General features: G+C 44.5%; 1 protein-coding gene across 2 annotated transcripts in view; it reads left to right on the forward strand.

The window, feature by feature from the left end:
* The window catches only part of RELL1 (RELT like 1), a 64253-nt gene extending 42069 nt beyond the window's left edge, over positions 1-22184 (forward strand). Inside the window, exons 5-7 of one of the 2 annotated variants that reach the window (XM_021701597.1) lie at positions 1405-1641; positions 4265-4403; positions 20121-22184. In XM_021701597.1, the coding sequence (XP_021557272.1) occupies positions 1405-1641; positions 4265-4400 (373 nt within the window). In that variant the 3' untranslated portion in view covers positions 4401-4403; positions 20121-22184. Of the gene's footprint in view, positions 1-1404; positions 1642-4264; positions 4404-8672; positions 8693-20120 lie in introns of those variants that run through there. The other variant, XM_044912754.1, reaches the window with a different exon arrangement.
* Positions 22185-22404: the final 220 nt, after the last annotated feature.

Consider the following 22404-nt stretch of genomic DNA (forward strand, 5'->3'; position numbering starts at 1 on the left):
CCACGTTCCAGCCCTGACCACAGACGCCTCCCTGGTGTTTGGACCGTGTTGTCTCCTGGCGTGTTGCCCTCGATTATTGTGGGGCAGTGGACAGTGCCTGTTAATTGGGTTTTATGGGCTTGAGAAACGTTTGTCGAATGAATGTTGTTAAACTTGTGAATTCAACTTCCTACGATGTGGTGTTAATTTCACTTTTTTTTTTTTTTGTCTCAGAAAGCCTCTGCTGTGTGTTTTTATTTTAACCATCTAAAGAGCCTCCCTAAAGAACACCGGGAAAACTTCTGGCTGTCTATGATGTTTGAGACTCTCCTCAACCATGCACAGTTCTTTTTAAAAGTGCAAGTGGGCCGGTTTCTGGGAGCAGAAGGGCTGGTTGATGCTGTCATAAGACTTCCATGTGCCCCTGGGGCTGTTGGCCCGGGCTCAGGGCTCGGGCTCGGGCTCCGCGGTGACATGCTGCCCTACCTCCACCCGCCTGTAGCACGTCAGAGGGCTGATTCCCGGTCAGGCCAGCCCTGTCCTGTTGTAAGACCTCCTTTTCTAGCGGACCGGAGTCTCGGGGTGCCTTTTGAAGGTGGCCAACATCTGACCTATCTACGTCTGCTTTTTATAGTTTGGGTGGTCTGGCTAGATGTTTTCCCAGGCTATCAAAGAATGCAGTGTCTCTTGTTTTCTGAGGCACTATAGCACGGTGGTTAAGATCACGGTTTCTAGAATTAGGCTTTCCAGATTTGGATCTCAGATCCATCACTTATTAACTGTGTGCCCTTGGGCAAGTTACGTTAACTTCTCATTTTTAAAAGGAGGAAATTCATAATACCAACTTCATAGGGTTTTGAAAAGATTTAACGGAATTAATACATATCAAATGCTTAGAATACGAAGTGTTAGCTATTTTTTTTTTTTTTAAAGATTTTATTTATTTATTTGAGACAGAGAGAATGAGAGACAGAGAGCATGAGAGGGAGGAGGGTCAGAGGGAGAAGCAGACTCCCCGCCGAGCAGGGAGCCCGACGCGGGACTCGATCCCGGGACTCCGGGATCACGACCTGAGCCGAAGGCAGTCGCTCAACCAACTGAGCCACCCAGGCGCCCCATTGTTAGCTATTTTTGTTACTGTTACCAACACTGTCAACATCTCTTGAGCAGCGATTTTGGGATCTTGACCTAAAAGCTTTCTTCCTTTGATGCAATAGTCAGTCTGGATCAGATCTTCTATTTTAAGTCATTTGATCATCTGAGTTCTTCAGGGTACATATGTTCAGGGGATCTCTTTGCTTAGGGACCTAGGCAGACGCTGGGCGGTGATTTAAAGCCGCTGCTTGCCTTGCAGGGGAGAACTTGCCGCAGCTCGTACTTTTTGTGAGTAACCAGTTCTACTTTTTCTTCCCCACCCCCCCTTAGCCCGGTGACCCCCAGCACTCCCGGGAGCCCGCCTGTGAGCCCGGGCCCCTTGTCACCAGGAGGCACCCCGGGGAAGCACGTCTGCGGCCACCATCTGCACACAGTGGGCGGTGCTGTTGAGAGGGATGTCTGTCATCGGTGTAGGCACAAACGGTGGCACTTCATCAGACCCACCAACAAGTCCAAACAGGGCCATCCGAGGCGTCAAGGAGAGGTCACTGTCCTCTCTGTTGGCAGGTAAGATCCCTGCGGATGCTTTGGGTTTGTGGGACATGCTTGCTGTGCTGTGTGGATTTGTGCGTCCCTGTTAAATATAGAGTATGATGTCCTGAGCCTGGCTCGGGTTATATCTCTGGGCTTTTTAGATGTCTTCTGCTCTGAGTCCTACATTTTTCCAATAGCAGAAGAATCCTAAGAGGTGGCTAGGCTAGATCAGAGGTCAGGTGTATTCATTAAGGTTAAAGAAAAATCGATTACTTGCTGTATTAGAGTTCTCCGGAGAAACAGAGCTAATAGGATACACACACACACACGCACACACACACACACACACGCACAAGATTTATTATAGGAATTGGCTTGCGTGATTATGGAGGCCAAGAGGTCCCGCAGACTGCCCTCTGCAAGCCGGAGACCAGGAACGCTGATGGTGTAATTCAGCCCAATTCTGAAGGCCCGAGAACCAGGAGGCTGATGTTTGAGAGCAGGTAAAGAAAAAACCAAATTCTTCGTCCGGGGCCTTTTTGTCTATTCAGTCTCTTAAGGGATTTGATGACACCCACCATCCTTGGTGAGGGCTATCTTCTTTACTCGATCTACGGACTCAGGAGCTAATGAGTGTCCCCTGGAAGCACCCTCACAGACACACCCAGAAATAACGTGGCCCCGCGCTCTGGGCATCTGTTTGTCCAGTCAGGTTGACATGCAGCATTCGCCAGCACCCTGCTTCTAATAGATAAAGGCCAAATCTCAGCTCTGCACGGAGCAGAAGTTTGTATTTCACTTGTGCGGCCCAGAAGATCAATGGGCGGCTCTTCAAGTAGCCATCCAGAGGCCCAGGCGCTCTCCATCTTGTGGCTCTGCCAGTAGAAGGAGAAGAGACAGGAGGACTGTTCATACGAAGAGAACAGAAGAGAGGAGGTGGAGCTGGTCCACTGCTCCGCGGTGGCTGCCACGTGACGCCCATGTGGATTCCTGCGGCTGCTTTCTTTTCGATCACGTTACCTGTGGCCGGTACCGTTGCCTTGGGGCCCCTCTGTGATGTGGAGCGCTCGCCCTTCCAGGGATGAATCCATTTGACGGCGTGGAGAATATTTGTGCAGGGGATGCTTCTGCAGTGTCTGCTGCATCCATCCTGAGTCCCAGGCGGGAACCGCCCGGCAAAAGCTACGTTTGGAAAGGCAGAAGTTAACAGTACTGCAAACGAGATCCTTCTCTCTTCGGACAGACTCGGGAGAGTGGCCTGAACTCATTGCCATCTCCCTCGTTTGCGTGCTGGCACGACTGCTTCCAAACTCGCCCATGTCTCTCTGTGCCTCAGTTTCCCCCTCTCTAACATGAGGAGGACAGTAAACACCTCACTGGGTTGTTGGGAAGATCACATCAGTTGACTCACGGAAAGGTCTTAGGCCAGTTTTTGGCACTTACTATGCACTCAGCTGGTGGCTACTCTTATTATTGTGATTTTGATCTGGTCGAGTTTTATCCTGGGTTGCACAAGCAACGAGAAGAGTGCAGGGCTATTTCCCACTTACAGCAAAAGACTACAACTCATGACCGCACTGTTTTATTAAGAAGCAGAGTCATGGGAATTTGTGAATGTGGAATGTAATGAGAACCTGGGGCTTGTTTAGACAAAGCATATTTTGTTTGCTTTAAAAAAAAAAAAAATCTGCTGAAATTTTCAACTGAGATTCAGCATGGCTCTTGTAAATGCCCCAGATGCAATTCTCTTTCCTGGATGTAGAAACTGTGAGCGTTTAATTATAACAGGCTTCTTGTGTTGCTTAAAGGGAGACTTACATTTTGACCGAGTGGATCTGTGGTTACAACTTTTCCCTGATTCTTCTTTTACTTCCTCAGAGGCTCCCTCCTCCTTGTGGTGAGCTCATTTGGGCAAAGAAGGACAGTGTATTTTCTTTTAGATAGTTTTAAGGGAATTTTAGACCAGAACTAGAGAGAAGCTATTATGAAAGACTTCAGTCAAACTGAGTAAATTTCCTTAACTGCTCTTTGAATTCTTAGTGAAAATCTCTTCCTGAACTCCCTTAACGTTTTTCCTAAATCCTTAATGAAAATTAACCCACATTTGCTTAAAAAATAGTCAAAAACCGAACACACACAGAAACCCTACCGCCCACTGATGCTGATAAAAGACGCAGTTGGGGCTCCTCTGGCCATGTGTGTACAGAGATAAGACTGTCTGAGGGGTGCACTTGAATAAGACAGTTCTCGAGTGAACCTTTCGGTTGCATCAGTCTAACTGCAAACTAGTTGTGCCTTTAGCCCGCCTTCTGTGGTTAAAACAACCGATGGTCAACCCATGTCCTTGTTGGAAACCATAACCCTGAGGCTGTTTAAAATTTGAGTCCCTGTGCTTTCTAATGCATTTTTCATGCTCTCTACATAAAGTATCCAGCATAGTGTGTGATGTGTTGAGGGAAAGTCAGCTGGAAAGTTTGGCAGGGGACAGGGGCATTTGTAGGTGGGAATGTCCCCCCCCCCCCTTATTGAATAGGGCGTTTTTCATTGATGTCCCATTTGGCTGAGTTCGTTTGGGATCCTCTGGACTTTTGACTCACTCTTGATTCTTGTTTCCTGGAAAAGCAAAACCCATCACATCTGCTCTTTAACCCCTCAGGTTTAGAGTGACTAAAGTGGAACACAAGTCAAATCAGAAGGAGCGGAGAAGTTTGATGTCAGTTAGTGGGACCGACAGCGTCAATGGAGAGGTGCCTGTGACACCTGTGAAGAGAGACCGAACTGACACAGAGTAGCAGGTGAGTCGCAGTTTGGGTGACATGGGGGTGGGCGGGGCATGGTGGGGAGAAGGTGCTGAGAGCCTCCTTGGGTGTGGATGGGTGTGTAGGAATGACTGGGCAGGGAAGCGAGAACCGGTAGGGCTATAGGGGACTGAAGGTGATTACTCGTCTAGAGCTTCTGGTAAAGAGGCCACAGACTTGGGTGCCTCCAGGGGCCTGGCCTGCATGATGATGGAGGAGAGAGGCTTGCTTAAGACACAAGGCAGAATGGCAGGGATCATGGCAAACTAGAAATCCCCCAGCCCACCCATCGGGCTTGCGTTACCACAGGGCAGAAGGCTCTTAAGCATTGCTAGATCTTATGCAAAAAAGGGTGGAAATCTAGACTTTGGAAATGTGAAATCGCCACAGGTTTTTAAATGTTGGCAGCTTGGGACGCCTGGGTGGCTCAGTTGGTTAAGCGGCTGCCTTCAGCTCAGGTCATGATCCCAGGGTCCTGGGATCGAGTCCCACATCAGGCTCCTTGCTCAGCAGGGAACCTCATTCTCCCTCTCTCTCCATCTGGTTGTGCTCTCTCTGTCAAATAAATAAAATCTTTAAAATAAAATAAAATAAAATAAAATAAAATAAATGTTGGCAGCTTATGAAATGTGCTTTACGAAACCGTGGCGACCAAATGAAATACAATCTTGTCGTCATTTCTGGGAAAACTGTGATTTGAAAAAGGCCGGAGCATGCAAACCAATGCTTTTTCCTTTAATTGAGCTGGAAACCAGTTTTCTTTGATATGCCACAGTTCTAGAATAGCCCTGCTAGGAATATTACTCTTCCAATCAAATATTTTGAAGTGATTTAAAAAGCAAAGGCGAATGCTTCTTGGTGGGGCAGTTTTCATTTTGGAAGATAGAGCTTGCAAAAGGAAAAAGGCTTGTGATAATTTGATATTGGCTTAGCTTTCATCTTGCTCTTTTCTTTCTGTTCTGGCTTGAGGAGCATTCGCCCCTTTCAAGTTTCTTATTATGTATGAGAGGGCGAGGGTGAGGACTCGGGAGTGATTACGCTCAGAAAGCTCCAGCGGAACGTTCAGAGCCCGAACAGGAAGGCAGAAGAGGTCACGCTTGCAAAACGGGGGAAGGGTGGGGCCTGGGGAGGTGGACTGGCTGGGTCCTCGAAGGTTCCCACAAGAGGCAAGGTTGAAGTTGAGCCCTGGAGTCAAGTAGGGTGTGGCTGGTGCAGAGGGGTCCGAGAGGAGTGGCTTTCAAGGGATGATCTGCCCAGGCTCAGAGGGGTTGAGGATGATCTGGAAGAGTTGGCGCTGCTGTAATCTGTAAGACAAAGGGGTTCTGATAGCTTCCAGTGTTAGTTCTTTCAGTCTTGCATCTGGGAAGATCTGGCTCCTTCCCCTGAGATGAGGAACCAACTAGGGGCTTTCTTTATAAAAGAGAAACGGAACAGAAAAGTCTTATCTTTGGCTTCTTAGCCAGTTACTGGTGCCTTGGGAAGGGAGCCAAGAGAGATTCAGGAAAAGGAAGAGGAGGATGAAGTAATTGTAAAATTGTAAAAGTAACTGATGTCAATTCAGTATTCTAGTCTTCTGGGCATTGTACTGATATAAATCTCACATGTCACCATTATCAACATCTCCTAATGGGATGGATACTATTATCCCAGTTTTACAGATGAGAGAACAAATGAATGGGAAGGGTAAGTTACAAGTTAAGGGTCACTTAGCTGAAAAGAGGAGCTGATTTGAACCTAGGTCTCGGACTACAAGACCAAGTATACTCTTCTACCATCCTAGGATGCTCATGAAGAGGCAGCCCTACTCCCATGAATGGAGGGCATTTCCACCAGTGATCTGGAACCTTGTGGTCTAATATGGTAGCCACTAGTCACCTGTGGCTCCTTAAATCTAAATTAATTAACATTAAAAATTTAGTTCTGCAGTTGCACTAGTCCCATTTCGAGTGTTCAGTAGCCAGAGTTGGCTAGGGTCCACTATATTGGACAGCACAGATCCAGAACATTTCCATCATCGCAGAAAGTTTTATCAAACAGAGTAGATGTTCTGGATTAGTAGAAGTTAGGGATTCCAATTCGAATCCTGAGTGATTTTGGTCAGTAAGAGGAGCAATCTGATTAAAGTCATGAGGCCTTTAATTCTGAGAAGAGAAACATCTGGCTCTCCCAGGTGTACAGGGAAAGGCCCAGCCCGCTCAGCTGCAGAGAAAGTTATGGGTCGTGATGACAGTCTGCCTCTGAGTCATCAGCCCGGCCGTGTGTCGAGAGTTGGAGCAAACCACGGGTAAGAAGACACTGCTGTCCCTCAGGAAGGACGTGTAGGGCAATCCTCTGTTAGGCTCAGCCCACCAGCTTTTAGCCTCTACTGCTCAGAGAGAGAAGCACTTGAGATTTGAGAAGGTTAAAAGAAGTAGGATTGCTCAGCTGGTTTTCTTCATCCAAATTCTTCTGTATCTGACACTAAGAATTGGATTCAACCTCTGAAATCCTGGCCACATCTGATTTACAATTTGATATTCTCTGCAAAGCGCACAATCATCCACCAGGATTTTGTAAGAAAATATTGCATTTGATCAGAAGACGTGGTCTCACGTGCTTGCTTCACCCCTTGGAAATTGTCCTTCACCCGGTTAAGCCCACTTACACCCGGTTTCCTTGAATGTGACATAAGGATATTAAACTTACTGGTTTAAGGCAAGTGCCAGCAGAGTGTGTGGCATGTAGTTGGCTCTTGGTAGAAGGTGACTGTATTGTGCTGTGCCCTCCAAAATCAACAACGAGCTCATGAATGACCTTAGAGGGGGGATGTGTTTTCTGAGCCTTTGATTGTAATTAATTTTGAATTAAAAATAAAAATTTTTTTTATGGAAATTTTCAAACAAACTCAAAAGTGGAGAGAATGATATTGTGAATGCTCATGGGCATAGAGTAATTGAATTATAATTACCTGCTGTGTATTGAGTGTTTACTATATACCTGGCATGCTTTGAAAGGCACATTCCATGTATTGATTTAATCCTCACAACAGCAATGGGTAGGTACTAGTTAGTACCCCATTTTGCAAATGGAGGTGTTAAGCACAGAGAGTGTAAGTAATGTGGGTGTTCAGAGTGACAAGAGGCAAGAGGAGGGATCGAGTTTAGAGCCCACCCCAGGCAGCCTGGCTTCTAGATCACAGGCTTGACCACTTATCTGGGTTGGGGAAAGCAGATCCCATGGTCCAGAGCCTGCTGGGGTTGAGACCTGCTGAGTGGCCATGTCTGATGACCCCAACAAAGAACAGACTCTGAAAAAGAAGGGAAAGAAATATTCATGGGCATTTAAAAAACTTATTCATCAAAATTTTTCTTGCTAGGTGTCTTAACATTTTTTATCCCACCAAAAGAGTATGTTTGGGGTATTTAACATGACTTGATTTTTCCAGCTAGAGAAATCCTTATATTTTTCCATCTGGGCCCCAAATCTCTGGTTCTAGAGCAAATTGGAAGATTTGCCCTAGAATATAGCTAATAAAGTAAGACAGGAGTGTTATGCATCTTTCATACAGTCTAAGATAGTTCTTAGAGTTTTATTTTTTCGTGAAAAATGCTTTTAACTTTGGATTTTTAGTGTAGAATTGATTTAAATAGTCACATGCAAAATCATATCTACTCATTGGCTTGGCTTCTTTCTTTTTTTTAAATTAGAGATTGATGCTGGAAACTAGTCTTAGGATTTCTCTTTCTCTCTCTTTCCTTCTCTTTTTAAAAAACAAAATCTGTTGTTTGGCATTTCTTCTTCCCCTTATTCTTTTCCCCCCATTTTGTTGGCCTGTGTTCTTTTTTGTAGTTAGATCTAACTTGCTCTCTGCCTGATTTATTTTGGCAGTGCCGTTAAAATGGTCTCTTTTTTTCACAGAAAATGTGTTTTGATTTCTTCTTAGAAGAATAAGCTTTTGTTCTTTGAAGTTAAATAAATCAAATTGCTTTCAGCCTCCAAATGCCACTGCCTTGTCTTCATGATCACTGGTCTTTCACTTTTTCAAAATGAAGCTGTGGTAAGCATTTGATATCACACGGTTCTGAAGTATGTGCTCCTTTTTTGCATCTTCTGGTAGGTTCTCACTGAAACATTGATTTGGGAAGTGTACGTAACAGTATTTTTTACATCAAAACAAATATTCATAATATTAGATGTGGCTTTTTATTTTATACTGTTTTATTACTGAAGTGATTCTGGTTTTTTTTTTTTTTTTTTTTTTTAAGATTTTATTTATTTATTTGTCAGAGAGAGAGAGAGAGAGACAGCCCAAGCAGGGGAAGCAGCAGGCAGAGGGAGAAGCAGGCTCCCTCCTGAGCAAGGAGCGCGATGCGGGACTTGATCCCAGGACCCTGGAATTGTGACCTGAACCGAAGGCAGACGCTTAACCAACTGAGCCACCCAGGCGTCCCGATTCTGTTAATTCTTTAGCAATTTATTATAGTGATTAAAAGCTGAGTTTTAAACTGTTTAGGTTTCATTGTAACTGTATCACTCACGACCAGTGGTTTTAGGCAATTTGCCTCACCCCTCTGCGCCTGAGGGTCTTCATCTTTACAGTGGGGTTGCTGGTGGACTTCAGGGATGTAGCATAGATATATCATTCTTCAGTCTGTCCTTGGTACAGAGTTAGTATTTACTAAATATGCACGATTATCAATAATTTTCATCCCATCCTCAGTAGTCTTAGTTATGTATTAGTCCATTCGTCAAACATTGACTTGAGGTTCTGGGAGTCCCCTTTTATTCTTAAGAATATTAGAGCTTTGGGGGCGCCTGGGTGGCTCAGTCGTTAAGCGTCTGCCTTCAGCTCAGGTCATGGTCCCAGGGTCCTGGGATCGAGCCCCACATCGGGCTCCTTGCTCAGTGGGGAGCCTGCTTCTCCCTCTCCCACTACCCCTGCTTGTGTTCCTTCTCTCGCTGTATCTCTGTCAAATAAATAAAATCTTTAAAAAAAAAAAAAGAATATTAGAGCTTTGGATTCTCATGACATTTTAGCAATCGATATTTGGCAGGTCCCTTAGGAATTTGGACCATTCTCTTGCCTGTGCTAAGAGGCCTTCGCCATCCATACCCCTTCCCCTCCTACCAGGTCCCCGCCATCCATACCCATTCCCTATACGCATGGAATTAGAAATAGTAACAAGTCCGTTGGAAAGTTTGCCGGCTTAAGTTCTTTGTACTGTACACATCAGAGGGCCGGTTAAATTAAGAGGTAGTGTGGACTGAGTTTTCTGTGCTAAATTGCTGTGCTGGAGCTCTGTCCTGGCATCAGAGTCTTCTTTTTGCCAAGACTCTTTCATGGATCCTGCTCCCTCCCTCCTGAGCGTCATGACCGGTCACAAGGTCAGCTTCCCTGACCTTTGGCACCTTCCTTTCCTCCTCTTCCTTTTTGAACTCCGGTGACTGGGGTGTAGTGGAGAGTCCCTGTGGGGGCTCCCCTGAGGTTGGGCTGCATTATTTGCACAACTTTGCGTTGTGGTTCTTTTGTTAACTCTCCAGGGAAGGAGAGGATGGTGAGAAACTTACGGCACTGCCCGTCAGCTAATATTTTTCTCCATAGCATGTATTTTTTTCAGGGCAAAATGTACATTTTTTAGAAAGCAAGTTACCTTAGGTTGATGGAAGCCCCTTAATTTGACTCACTGGCCTTAGAGAGCAATGGCAGAGAAATTGATAAGAAGAAACTGTGCTTTGGGGGCGCCTGGGTGGCTCAGTTGTTGAGCGTCTGCCTTCGGCTCAGGTCATGATCCCAGGGTCCTGTGATCCAGCCCCGCATCGGGCTCCCTGCTCAGCGGGAAGCCTGCTTCTCCCTCTCCCACTCCTCCTGCTTGTGTTCCCTCTCTCGCTGTCTCTCTGTCAGATAAATAAATAAAGTCTTTAAAAAAAAAAAAAGAAGAAACTGCTTTGAATAGGCAGAGACAGGAACATCGGCCTTGATTTGCAGTTGCTGAGCACATTTCTGCAGGGGAAAAGCGGTACTCGGCTTGATGCCTCTGTTCTTACATGGAAGATCACTCCCGCTGAGCCCCCGTTCAGTATGGAAGTGGAGAGGAGCCAACACCTGCCCCGGACCTGGCCAGATGAGGAGAAAAGCTGAGTGATGGGCCGACATGTCAGTGCAACCTTATGGGTAATAATCTCTCCACTCTCCCCATGACAGATGAAGAACGAGGCTCAGAGGGATGACTTTCCTAGCTCTGAGGGCCAGGCAGTTGACGTGGATCGGATGGGCAGAAATCCACACTGGGAGCTAACATGCTCAGTGGCTTTGGAGTTTGAGGGAGCTTTGCTTTCTCCGAGTAAAAAAAAGTCCTCATTCGATCTCTTAGCCCAGGGACTCAAAGTAGCTATCGTGACAGCATGATCAGCCTTCACCAGGCATGGCCTCCTTTGGTCTCCTACGGGGACCCTCTGATGTCATTGGGCTCTTAGAGCTGTGCCTGCCTCAGTTCAGTTCTGTGAGCAATTCTGTTTTCTTACAGGTAGATTAAGATCATAGACTTTGAGCTCTCAGAGGAGCTGTGATTGCTAATTTAGGTCAATTCGGATACAGTTGTATCTTTTTTTTTTTTTTTAAAGATTTTATTTATTTATTTGAGAGAGAATGAGAGAGAGCACATGAGAGGGGGGAGGGTCAGAGGGAGAAGCAGACTCCCTGCCGAGCAGGGAGCCCGATGCAGGACTCGATCCAGGGACTCCAGGATCATGACCTGAGCCAAAGGCAGTCGCTTAACCAACTGAGCCACCCAGGCGCCCCAGTTGTATCTTTTAAAAGTATTTATGGAGCCCCTACGATATGCGAGGTGTGGTGCCAGGCCTGAGGGACACGGAAGCATGGAAGATGGACGCACAAGGGCCGTGCTTTCTCGGAGCTTCGGTTCTAATTTTTACATAGACTTTGCTCCCCGTGCCTCCTCACCCCCTCCTTCCGGAGTAAGGAGGCCCTCGGAAGTTATGTATGTTGTTCAAGGTCATGCCGCTGGTGGGTTCCAGAGCTTGGACTTCCTGACGGTTCATTCCCCTCACTGTCTCTGGTGAACTGGTTATTACAAGTGTTTGAACTTGAATTACTTTTTTTTTAAGATTTGAAAAAGAAGACATGCACACAATAAAATACTCAAGCAGCATAAAAGCCTACAGGGTGAAGAATAAGAGAAATCTTCACCCTATCTACAGCCCTTCCCCCTCCCAGGAGGGAGCCATGGTTACTGGGCATCCTCTGTATCCTTTCTGGATTATTCTGTGCGTACACATGCTTATGCCAGATATGTATGTATGTACAGCTCCCTCGTTTGCTCTTCCTCCAACGAGAGCATGGATGCTTGTCTACACCTTGCTTTTTGTTGAAGGTAATGACTAATAGCTTCTGTGGACTCTCGAGTTTTTACTATGCCCTGCCAATTGAGCCATGAGGGGTGAAAATGCTGGACACATTTTTAAAAAGTTATATGCCCTGTTTGTCATTGGGAATAGCTCCAAAGCATGGATGGAGATCATCTGAGAGGTGTTGGTGGGCCTAGAAACCTACTTCACTGTCATCAACTGTGATGTTCTTTCAAAGTTCTTCGTCCCCAGCCCTGCCGTGGGTACAGACCAGACACACACACTTGTCAGTCTTCTCGAGACTCAGACAGTGTGGGGGCCCGGAGGTTTTGGCGTTGGTTTGGTGTCAGTTGCCCCCGAAGCAGTCCGTCTTCCGCTGCACGCATCTCCCTGGGCAGCACTGGTTCCAAGGCCCCTCCTATTTTTGACCAGAAGTTGACCCATTGACCCCTCGTTAACTCAGCTCTTCTTCCTCGGGAGCGTGTCCGCCCTTTGACAGGACTTAAGAAGTAGGGGCTGTGACCTCTGTCCTTTCCGTAGCATTGGAGGCTCTGGAGGCTCTGGAGGACCTTGGCAGAGCAGAAAATGAAAGGTTTTTAGAGACACATTTGCCTAGAACTAGAAAGAAAAGGGAATCAATAGTTATAGGCAGGATTTTAATTTTTCTTAATTTGTAACTTGAGGCTTTGAATCTATTAACATTGAACACCTCAGTAAGTCACAGTGCCTGTTTTCTATAAGAACAGGACACAGGATGCTGAGGTAACTCCACAGTGTAGGTTCTGGAATCAGGCTCCTTGTGCTCAAGTCCTGGTCTGTCACTTGTTAGCTGTGTCACCTTGGACATCGTAGCCTCCGATGCCTCAGCTTCTCCATCTGTAAAGTGGGGATAATGGTAATAATATCACCTAATATCACCTGCCTCATAGGGATATTGCTTGGCACTTCGTAAGTGCTAAATAGGCAAATGCTGGATATTAGTTATATATTGGGCAAACCCTACTTAGCAAATAAAGTGTTTTTGAAATTTCTTAATTTTCCTGCAGCGCAGTGAGGCCAGGTCAGACATAGGTTTTGTATTATTCATTTGATTCTCAGGTAGAGGCTTACCGACAGCCAGGCGGCCGAACCTCTAGCTCACAAGCCTACATTAGAGGTAATGCCTAATTCGTTTGGCTTTCCTTATTAGAAAGAGGTGGTACTAGTCAAAGTCCTAAGGTCTTTTACCTGTAGCTTAGTGTAGACGTGGAATCATAGCTGTATTGAGACTAATAGGGAACTGCCAAATTGCATTTAAATAATTCCCAGGGGATCCCTGGTTTTTCCAGATACAGAGTAACTTTTGATGTCAAGTACATTTTACTTGGAATAAAGTGCTCTGCATCTCACCATCCCAAGGGCTGGTAAATCACAAGTCTTCAGTTATTGTCACTTGGGAAACCCATTGTTGCTAAATATACGAACACATTTAAATTGCTATGAGTGTAATAACTTAGTAAAGAGCAACCTCCAGATCTAATGCCAGAAGTTTCAAGGCTATAAGGAGTGCAAAATTTCTTATTGGCTTTATTCAATAAAGAAGATAATATAGTTTGTAGGAATATATATTTTCTCTCTATGCTACTTAAAAAAGCTTTTTGAATGGAAAATACCTACAAATATTTTTATTTTTCCTGAATTGACCTATATACATTAAAAAGTTGTTCACTATTGATAATAAAAAGCTAAAATTTTTATTATTAAACCCCCTCCCAAACTAGGGGCTATAATATGGTAATGTGTGATACTGTGATTTATAATAAGAAATATATAGTTGGTCCCCATTTCTTGTACAGAGCTAATAAAACTATTGGAATTTCTTAAGGGATGAGAACCATAGAAGTTGTGTTTTATGTTGATGAAATGACCTTTGGAAAGCTCCTAGGTAACTGAAGGATGGGGTGGTTTGCCAGGGAGCCAGCCATGTGTTTAGAGGGTTGGAATTCTTCCCCCACCTCCAGAGAGGGGACAGGGATTGGAGATTGAGTACAACCACCAGTGAGTGGCCAGTGATTTAATGCATCGTGCTTATGTAATGAAATTTCCATAAAAACTCAAAAGGAGAGGACCTCCAGGTTTGTGAACCAGAACGCTTCCCCATGCCATCCTGCTGGGCCCCGTGCATGTTTAGGACCCAAACTCTGCAGAAGCTCCTTTGTTCAGGACCTTGCCCTATGTATCTCTTCATCTGGCTGTTGATTTATATCCTTTAATATCCTTTACAATAAACTGGTGATCTAGTGAATGAATTGGTTTTCTGAACCCTGTGAGCCATTCTTGAATCCACAGGGGGGGTCATGGGAACCTCTGACTTACAGCCAGTTGGTCAGAAATACAGGTAACAATCTGGACTTGTGATCAGCATGTGAAGTGGAAGGCAGTCCACTTGTGGGATCTGATGCTATCCTTAGGTAGACAGAGTTAGAGTTGAGTTGAATTGTAGGACACCCATCAGTTGTCCAAGCATTACTTGGTGGTGTAGGAGAAACCTTGCCCCTCCCCCCCCAACACATACACTGGAATTGGGTGCAGAACCCCTACAATGCATGAAAGATGCAGTGGTCAAGAAACATGGAAAATGCCCAAACTTACTAATAATCACATAAATATAAACTAAAATAATGAGATCACTTTTTGCTTTTCTGTCGGCAAAGATGACTAGCATTATGATATAACTTACATTCAAAATGAGACTCTCCTGAGAGTAAAAGGGACACTGTAAATAATTATTCATATTTATTCATAGAATAAACATCTATAAACCGAGACCTCCCAGGCCAGCTGGTTCACATGGTCTCCCTGGTTAGCATTCAGTGTCAAAGACAGTGGAGGGAGATGGGCGTTGTCACACATCCCAGGAGGGACACTACTTTAGTATACAGACGCAGAGCATCTACTAATGTATCATTAGCTGAAAAAGCAAGTTGTAACATATTCCAGTTTTGTTGAAGAAATGATACACGACACATCTCATTTCGTTTTGAAGTTAATCACTTAAACTTTCCTCTGTAAGCGCCACACTCTTTTGAGGTTTTAGACTATGTTTTCTCACCTTCTGTCGTGCCTTCAGATGACCGTTTGTACATAGTTGGCCCTCAGTGAGTCCTTAACAGGTGTGATGCTAGCTCACTCATCTGGTCTTTAAAGTAGACCTCTGCAGAGGAGATGAACTCTAGTTCCAATATTATAAAGGAAGTTAGGAAAGGATTCTATAATCCAGAAATTTTGTAGTTCAGGATACTTAAGATTTTTGAAATTAATATTTCAGTCTCATATTGCTGAACTACAGAATTTTGCAGTTCTGATTGAGTTGCTGAGATTTTTATTAATATTTGACTTTAAATGTTTCTGTCATGTCTGTTTCCTCCTCGGTTTCTTTCATTTGGTTTTTGACCTCAGCTGACTTTGTAGCGTTGTTTTGCCCTTTGGAGGTGAATTTAATTCTTACAGTTATTATCAGTTGACAAACAGTACTGAGTTTTATCTCATGGCTTAAACCCTTATATATGCATAAAGGCATCTTGTAAGAAAGCAGCGTCCTGGGCTCTAATCCCATCAGTTCGGATTTAGTAGGTTATGGGTGCAGCCCAGAGAATTGGCAGTTTTTAATAACATTTGAGTTGCTTCCAAAGAAGGTGCTACCCATCATCCTGAGAAACACTAACTTAAAGAGACCTCACTGATTAGCTAGATTAGCATGAGTCTATCAATTAGCCTAGATTAGCTTTTTAGTAAACATGGAGTCTTTATTAAAATAGGAAGGCATTAATATTAATTTATAAAATTTAATGCTCGATTTAGACCAGAGCAAGATTTGAAGGACTACAAAACACCAAGTACGTTCTGATATCTTCCCATTAATCTATGCCTGCCAAGATGCCACCCTATGCAGGCAGCTCTGTCCCCACATTTTCAGCAGCTAGAACCTGCCAGCACATGACCACAGAGCATTCAGTTAGAGCCTGGTAGGAGATAATCCTTTAATTAAGAAGTTTGAGTCTCGGACACCTGGGTGGCTCAGTCAGTTAAGCATCTGTCTTCGGCTCAGTTCATGATCCCAGCGTCCTGGGATCGAGTCCCACATCGGGCTCCCTGCTCAGCGGGGAGCCTGCTTCTCCCTCTGCCTGCCACTCCCCCTGCTTGTGCTTGTGCTCTCTCTCTCTCTGACAAATAAATAAATAAAATCTTAAAAAAAAAAAAAGTTCAAGTCTCAAAGGATCACGGGTTACTGGTGAAAGATCACATATGTGTTGCTCTAGGCCTTTGAATAGGAATATTACTGTCCTAATCTTAGTTCTGTTTCTGTAAACAACTTTCCCCATCTATTTCCTTTAAATGTGTTCTAGAAAATTCTTAATCCAGCTCTGTGATTCTGTAGCCTTGTATCTATTCAGTGTCGTGCCATTTCATTCAAGGTGCACTTTGGATCTTCTCAGGGCCTGAGCCCCTTGTAGGATATGGGTTTTCAGCATCATTTCTCTGCTCCTGTGTAGCCACAAGGACCACTTGCCTAGAGAGTGGTCCTGCCAGGGTCTCTATTTCTGCATTTCTCTTCTGTTGTCCCCACACAGCTGGGGGACAGGGAAGTGAAGGAACCAGAAGATCTCGGTGATGCTGTGGATGTCTCTGGGGTGACTGGTGTGCCCGTGCAGTTTGGGGATGAGTGGGTGGGCTTCCGGGTCAGACTGCGGGCTGTGGACTTGCTGCTTCGCGGTTACTAAGTGTGTGGCCTTGGGCAAGTGATTGAACCTGGAAGCCTCAGTTTCTTCCTACGAAAATGGAAATTGTCCTTGACTCATGGAGTCATTGGAAAGCTTGAGTTCACGAATCTGGAATGCTAAGCGTGGCGGTGCCTGTCACATAGAAACACTCTGTAAATGTCGGCTACTGTTATTAATCAGAGAAGTGTTTTCCTTCCTTGACACCCTGTCCTTGGAGTAGTCTTAGTGTTCAGTGTCTTTTAATCTGCTCAGGCTTCTAGTTTTTGGAAACATGTTTCTACATTTTAAAGGGTCCTGATAGTTTTTCTAGAGAATCCTTTTTAACAAGGCACATTAAGTGTCCTCAGCAAAGTTACACTGTATTCTGGCTTCTGTGGAACCATAATCTAATCATGGCATTATGGTTTTATCTTTATCATTAGAATGACCTCATCCTTCTTTCCAGATAAACCTTTTCTGAAGCTTTTAATTGCTTTGCATCAGTCTTGTTTTATGAGGGAAATGGTCACACTGGGGATTTCTGAATCATCTTTTTTTTTTTTTAATAAGATTTTATTTATTTATTTGACAGAGAGAGACACAGTGAGAGAGGGAACACAAGCAGGGGGTGTGGGAGAGGGAGAAGCAGGCTTCCCACTGAGCAGGGAGCCCGATGCGGGGCTCGATCCCAGGACCCTGGGATCACGACCTGAGCCGAAGGCAGAGGCTTAACGACTGAGCCACCCAGGTGCCCCCTGAATCATCTTTTAAATGTAAGGAAGTTTTGCTTAATTTCTTTCAGCTTGAGCATTCATGTGTAAGACCGTAATCACCAAATTTCCCCAGAGAGAGAGTTTCGACTTGTTCGATATGGTGGATCCCATACTGATGGGAACTGAGAATGAGGGGTGGGTCGAGGATTTTCTCCCAGCCCACCCACTGCTGCTGGCCTGCCCTGGCATTTATGCTAGGCCACACATGGTTTCTGACTGCTGTAAGGCCTTAAGGAAGGCACCTTTTAATATTAATGTGGTGTGTTAAATACCATTTAAAAGTCTGTGTTTGGTTATCAATATGGGTATGTTCACAACTGTCGGACGCGATGAGGAGAAATTTAACAATGTGGAAATGCACCTGTGAACCCAGCCCCAGCCTTAAGGTCACAGCTGGAAATTTACAAGCCACAGACTATGTGGTGTCTTCTTTCCCCTGGATTGTCATTCTGATAAAAGAGGTATTTACCTGGAAATGGATAGCAGCTATGCTGGTAAAGTGCTGCCTTTTGATAAGCACTTGTTTTTGAAGGAGGAGAGCCCAGAACTGCACCTCAGTGCTGCGTGGCTTTAATAGGGTTTTTAGAAAGGTTAACTTAATTCTGTAAATTTGTATTTCTCACTTCCTCTCTCAAACTGCACACAGTGCAGTTTTAATCCGCCTCGGATGCAGCCAACATGATGGTTTAGGGCAGTTGGATGAGGGGAACGATCAAAATGACTCAGCTTTGGGAGCGTACTGACTGCTAGCCCCGTGTTAAGCATCGTACATAGATCATCTTTTGTAAAACCACCAACACACCCCTTTGAGGAAATGCTCCAGAGCGGGCCAAGGTTCAACAGCTAGTCATGGGGTCTGGATTAGAATCCAGGCCTCTTGCTCCAGATTCTTTCCTAGCCCAGCCCTCTGTCTTGCCCGCTCTTTAAAGTCGGTTAAATCTGTGCAAAGAACTTTAAATGGGAAGTTCTCCGTTGGATCAAAAACTGACTGTGATGGAACATTACATTCTAGGCCTGACATTCCTCGCCCTTGACCTTCCTGTTTTCCTTGATGCAAAAAAATCTAGGTCTAAGGGAGCAGATGATAAAAGGAGGAGATATAAAAATAGTTGAACACCTCTTTTGTAGATAATGGCCTAGTTTGAAGTTTGGCTTTGAAAATTCGCTCTTCTTTTTTTACTGTTTTGTCTTTCAGGACCATTTTTCTATTTCTCCACCTCTGGCTTTCCTCCCTATTCCCCCTGCTAGCATCTTTCATACTCATCAACTCTCAAATGAAACTCTTCCCCAACTTGCTTGTGCTCGGCTCTACAGCACAAATCTGAGCTTCGGCCGCGCTAGGCTGTAGCAAGGCAGGGCAGAGAATTATTGTCTCCATTCATAATTAAAAACTGCATGCTTGCTGTTTTAGGGGACAATGTTTTATTTCCTTTTTAGCGAAGGGGTTAAGGATCCTTTACCCAAACCTTCTAGTTTAGGTAATCTCTCTCTCTCTCTATTTCTTTCTCTTCCTCTCTGTCTCTCTCTCATAACTATGATCAATATTCTAAATGACAGAACTGTTCGATATGGTGGATCCCATACTGATGGGAACTGAGAATGAGGGGTGGGTCGAGGATTTTCTCCCAGCCCACCCACTGCTGCTGGCCTGCCCTGGCATTTATGCTAGGCCACACATGGTTTCTGACTGCTGTAAGGCCTTAAGGAAGGCACCTTTTAATATTAATGTGGTGTGTTAAATACCATTTAAAAGTCTGTGTTTGGTTATCAATATGGGTATGTTCACAACTGTCGGACGCGATGAGGAGAAATTTAACAATGTGGAAATGCACATTGTTAGGATAATATCACACTCTAGATCCTGAAGAAGGAGCTGTAAAATAAATACAAAGTAACATGTAAATCAAGATATCTGTGTTGACTTTTTGCTCTCGTATTCCTGCAAGTTGGCTTCACGCGCGTTTGTTTAGTGTTTGTCGGCAGACGGGAAAATGCTTCGTTCCTTAACCTGGTGCAGGGTGGCCTGCGTGTCATGCATGCTTCCACACAGAGGCAGTGCTAGAATCTCAGTCCTGTCCTGAGTGATCCCCGGCTTCCAGACAGGACCGTAAACGGGTACACAGCTGTCTGTCCCTTAGATGAGACATTTGTAGAAACAACAACAATCGAAAACAGCTTTGGAAAATAAAAAACTGTTTTCCAAGTTTACCCGGGGCCTTCATTTGTAAGGAGAATGTAGACAGTGACGGGGGCCGGCTGTTAGAACTGAAAACCACAACACCGCCCTTGAGTTACAAGGAACACCTAAGATCAGGCATCTCGTCACTGCACTCCTGGTATTGGCCCCTGAGGCCCCAGCCAAGAGGCCGTAGAGACCCAGAGTTAGCTCTGTCTGGTGTGGCTGGGGAAGGATGCCTCATCTGACACATAGAGCTTTCATTGTGCCTGAGCACGTTCACCCTACTGCTCCTTACTTGGCAGAATGTGGCCGAGGAGTTAAAGAACACGTTCCCGGGAAGAAGGGATACATGACTCAGGGCAGAGCGCTCAACTAGTCGGTCACTTTAGAAACTCCTGTTGAAACGGACTGATACCCTTAGTCCACTGTGGCTCTCGAATTCTCTTCTTTCTTGGTTTATAAAACCTTGATAATGAGGTCCTTTTGAAATTGTGGTACTTGCATTTCTTTAGACTGAATTCTAGAAGAAATGGGGGATGGGGAAGGAAAACAGGGGGGTGGGATGAGATGGGGTGAGGAGAGATTACAATTCCTCTGTGTTTTTAAATATCCATGCAGGTGAATATGTGATACGATGTTTACCTTCTGGAAAGCTTTACCTTTGTGTTTTCTCTTGCAGGGGTGACTTGATTTGAAGAGTTCTAAGACACTGAAGACTTACAAGATAAGAAGTTGCCTGGGGGATTTTTAAAAATTTTTATATAGTTTCTATTGCGGAGTCTGCAGACATGGGGATAAAAGCTAAAAGGGAATATTTGTGCTATGCTGGATACAGAATTCACTTTGCTTGGAAACAGGTTTTGGGTTAAAAAGTCTGATGGAAAATTTATTACATTTCCAGTGAAGAAAAGAGCTCATTTTTTCAATTTTCCCCAACCACCGTACCTCCCAATCCCCATTCCCTGGCCTTGGTACACCTTGCAGTTTTTCCAGCACGATCCCTCTGTGCAGTGGAACTATTCGTGTGCACTCTGAGCTGATGCTCGGGGGTGTTGATGTGTGAGTGACTGTGAGTGCGCGTGCATGCACGCGCACGTGCACGCATCCACATCTGTGCGCACACGCACCTCTGTTCTCCCAACCCGTAGGTCTCATTTTGCAACTGGTTGCAAGAAGATCCTCTTGCAGTTTAACTGTTACAGAAGATAAAGATGAAACTTCAGTGGGGGGTGGAAGGTCCTGGCAGATAGTCTGGTCTAGCCCTGAATAATTGGTCATGGAGTCAGATGGAACCAGATGCCAGACTTTTGAATCTTGGACCAAGAAGTCAACATTAACTCGCCGCCACCATGCCACTCCTTGGTCACTGATAAAATATTGAGAGTATGTTTTTTTTAAACTTGCGCTAAGCAGTTCTTACTTTGTCCATTGAATAAAGGGGGACAGTAGTTTAAAATGACTAAAATCAAAACAACAAAACGCCTGTTTTGACAACCCAAGGCCAAAACAAAACAAATACACCCAACTTCCGACGTAAAATGTGCCTGTACCTTCCTCTGGCATGTTTTCCGAGGGCACTTCCTATTTCATATCCTGTAACTGAGGCTCATTATTGAAAAGATTCTGGAGGGTCGCATTTCCCCTGGAAGCCTGGAAAACCCCACTTTTTTGTATTTATTTGTTTAGCTATACAGTGTACGAAACCCCCGCGAGAATCAGAGGCAGAGATAGTGGCGAATTTCTGACCGGCGGGGTGGGGGGGCCAGGAGCGTCAGTTACAGGTGCCCCCATGTCAGTGTGGGTGTGGTGCCTGGGGGCACTGATGTTATCTCAGAGAGAAAGAGCATCTTTCTCATTTCACCCCCAAAGAGGATTTCCATAAAAATGTCATTTCAAGTATTTACTGTCAATTTACTCATTCCGTTCTGTTTCTGGCATCAAACCACAAATTTCCAACCTTTGAAATGAATGGTAGGTTCAATTGCACGTGAATTTTTTCTGACAACTGATAAGAGCTGTACATGTGATGTGTCCATACATCTACACAGAGGACTAGGGGAATCGGTATGGAGAGAAATCCGCTAAAATCCAGAAAGGAGCAATAGAAGAATTTTGGGGTGTGTATTAGTGTAAATACTATATGTGCAGTCTAGACCAATAGTTTTAGTTAAAAAAAAAAAAAAGGCATCATTTTTGGCTTGAAAAGTATAATGCCCTCAAATGGTGAGGGACAAAATGTAAGATACTCCTTCAGCTTTAATTATTTTTTAATTTTATTCAGGTCAGAGCACTTTTTTATAGTAATACAACAGGCAAGAGAATACTGAAAAATATTTAAAATTGTGTTTATACCAGGAGTACGTTTTAAATATTTTCTAATACTTGAGCAGTTTTTGTCTGGCTGGCTTCCAAACATGCCAAATGTTAAGCATTCAGTGTTTTAACACATAAGCTTTTTACTAATAAGAATTCTTAAGTGTTCCCAAAGCAGCTGATGTTTACAGGGCTTGTGTTTTTCTTCCTTCTGTGGAAGGACTGGGGGTCCACAACCAACTTACTATACAAAACACTAATGATGGGCTGTCGTCTGGTAGAATGAGTGAGTTGGCTACAACCTTGATGTAAAAATTTGTAAAGGAAATTTTTCACCATTTTGAGTGTCAATAGTATTTTTAACTGTCTGGTTTGTACTTTCACAACTTTTGTACTACCAAAGCAGAGTTAAAAATAAAAACGTTAAACACACTGTGCTGTTTTTTGAACGATTCACCCTGTTGGTGCCTTGTCTACTGAAAATGTGGTTGTGGTGGCATGATTCATATTGAGCCTCATGTTACCGTGCCTCATCTCTTAGGTCTGAATTGACCAGTGATCCCCACTGGATGTCAATCCCCACTTCCTCCCCCCCCCCCCCCGTAACACCCCCCCCCCCCCCCCGATAATTATTTTTAGAATTTGGAGAT

Source organism: Neomonachus schauinslandi, chromosome 2, assembly GCF_002201575.2.
Source record: "Neomonachus schauinslandi chromosome 2, ASM220157v2, whole genome shotgun sequence".
In the NCBI taxonomy this organism is placed as follows: domain Eukaryota; kingdom Metazoa; phylum Chordata; class Mammalia; order Carnivora; family Phocidae; genus Neomonachus; species Neomonachus schauinslandi.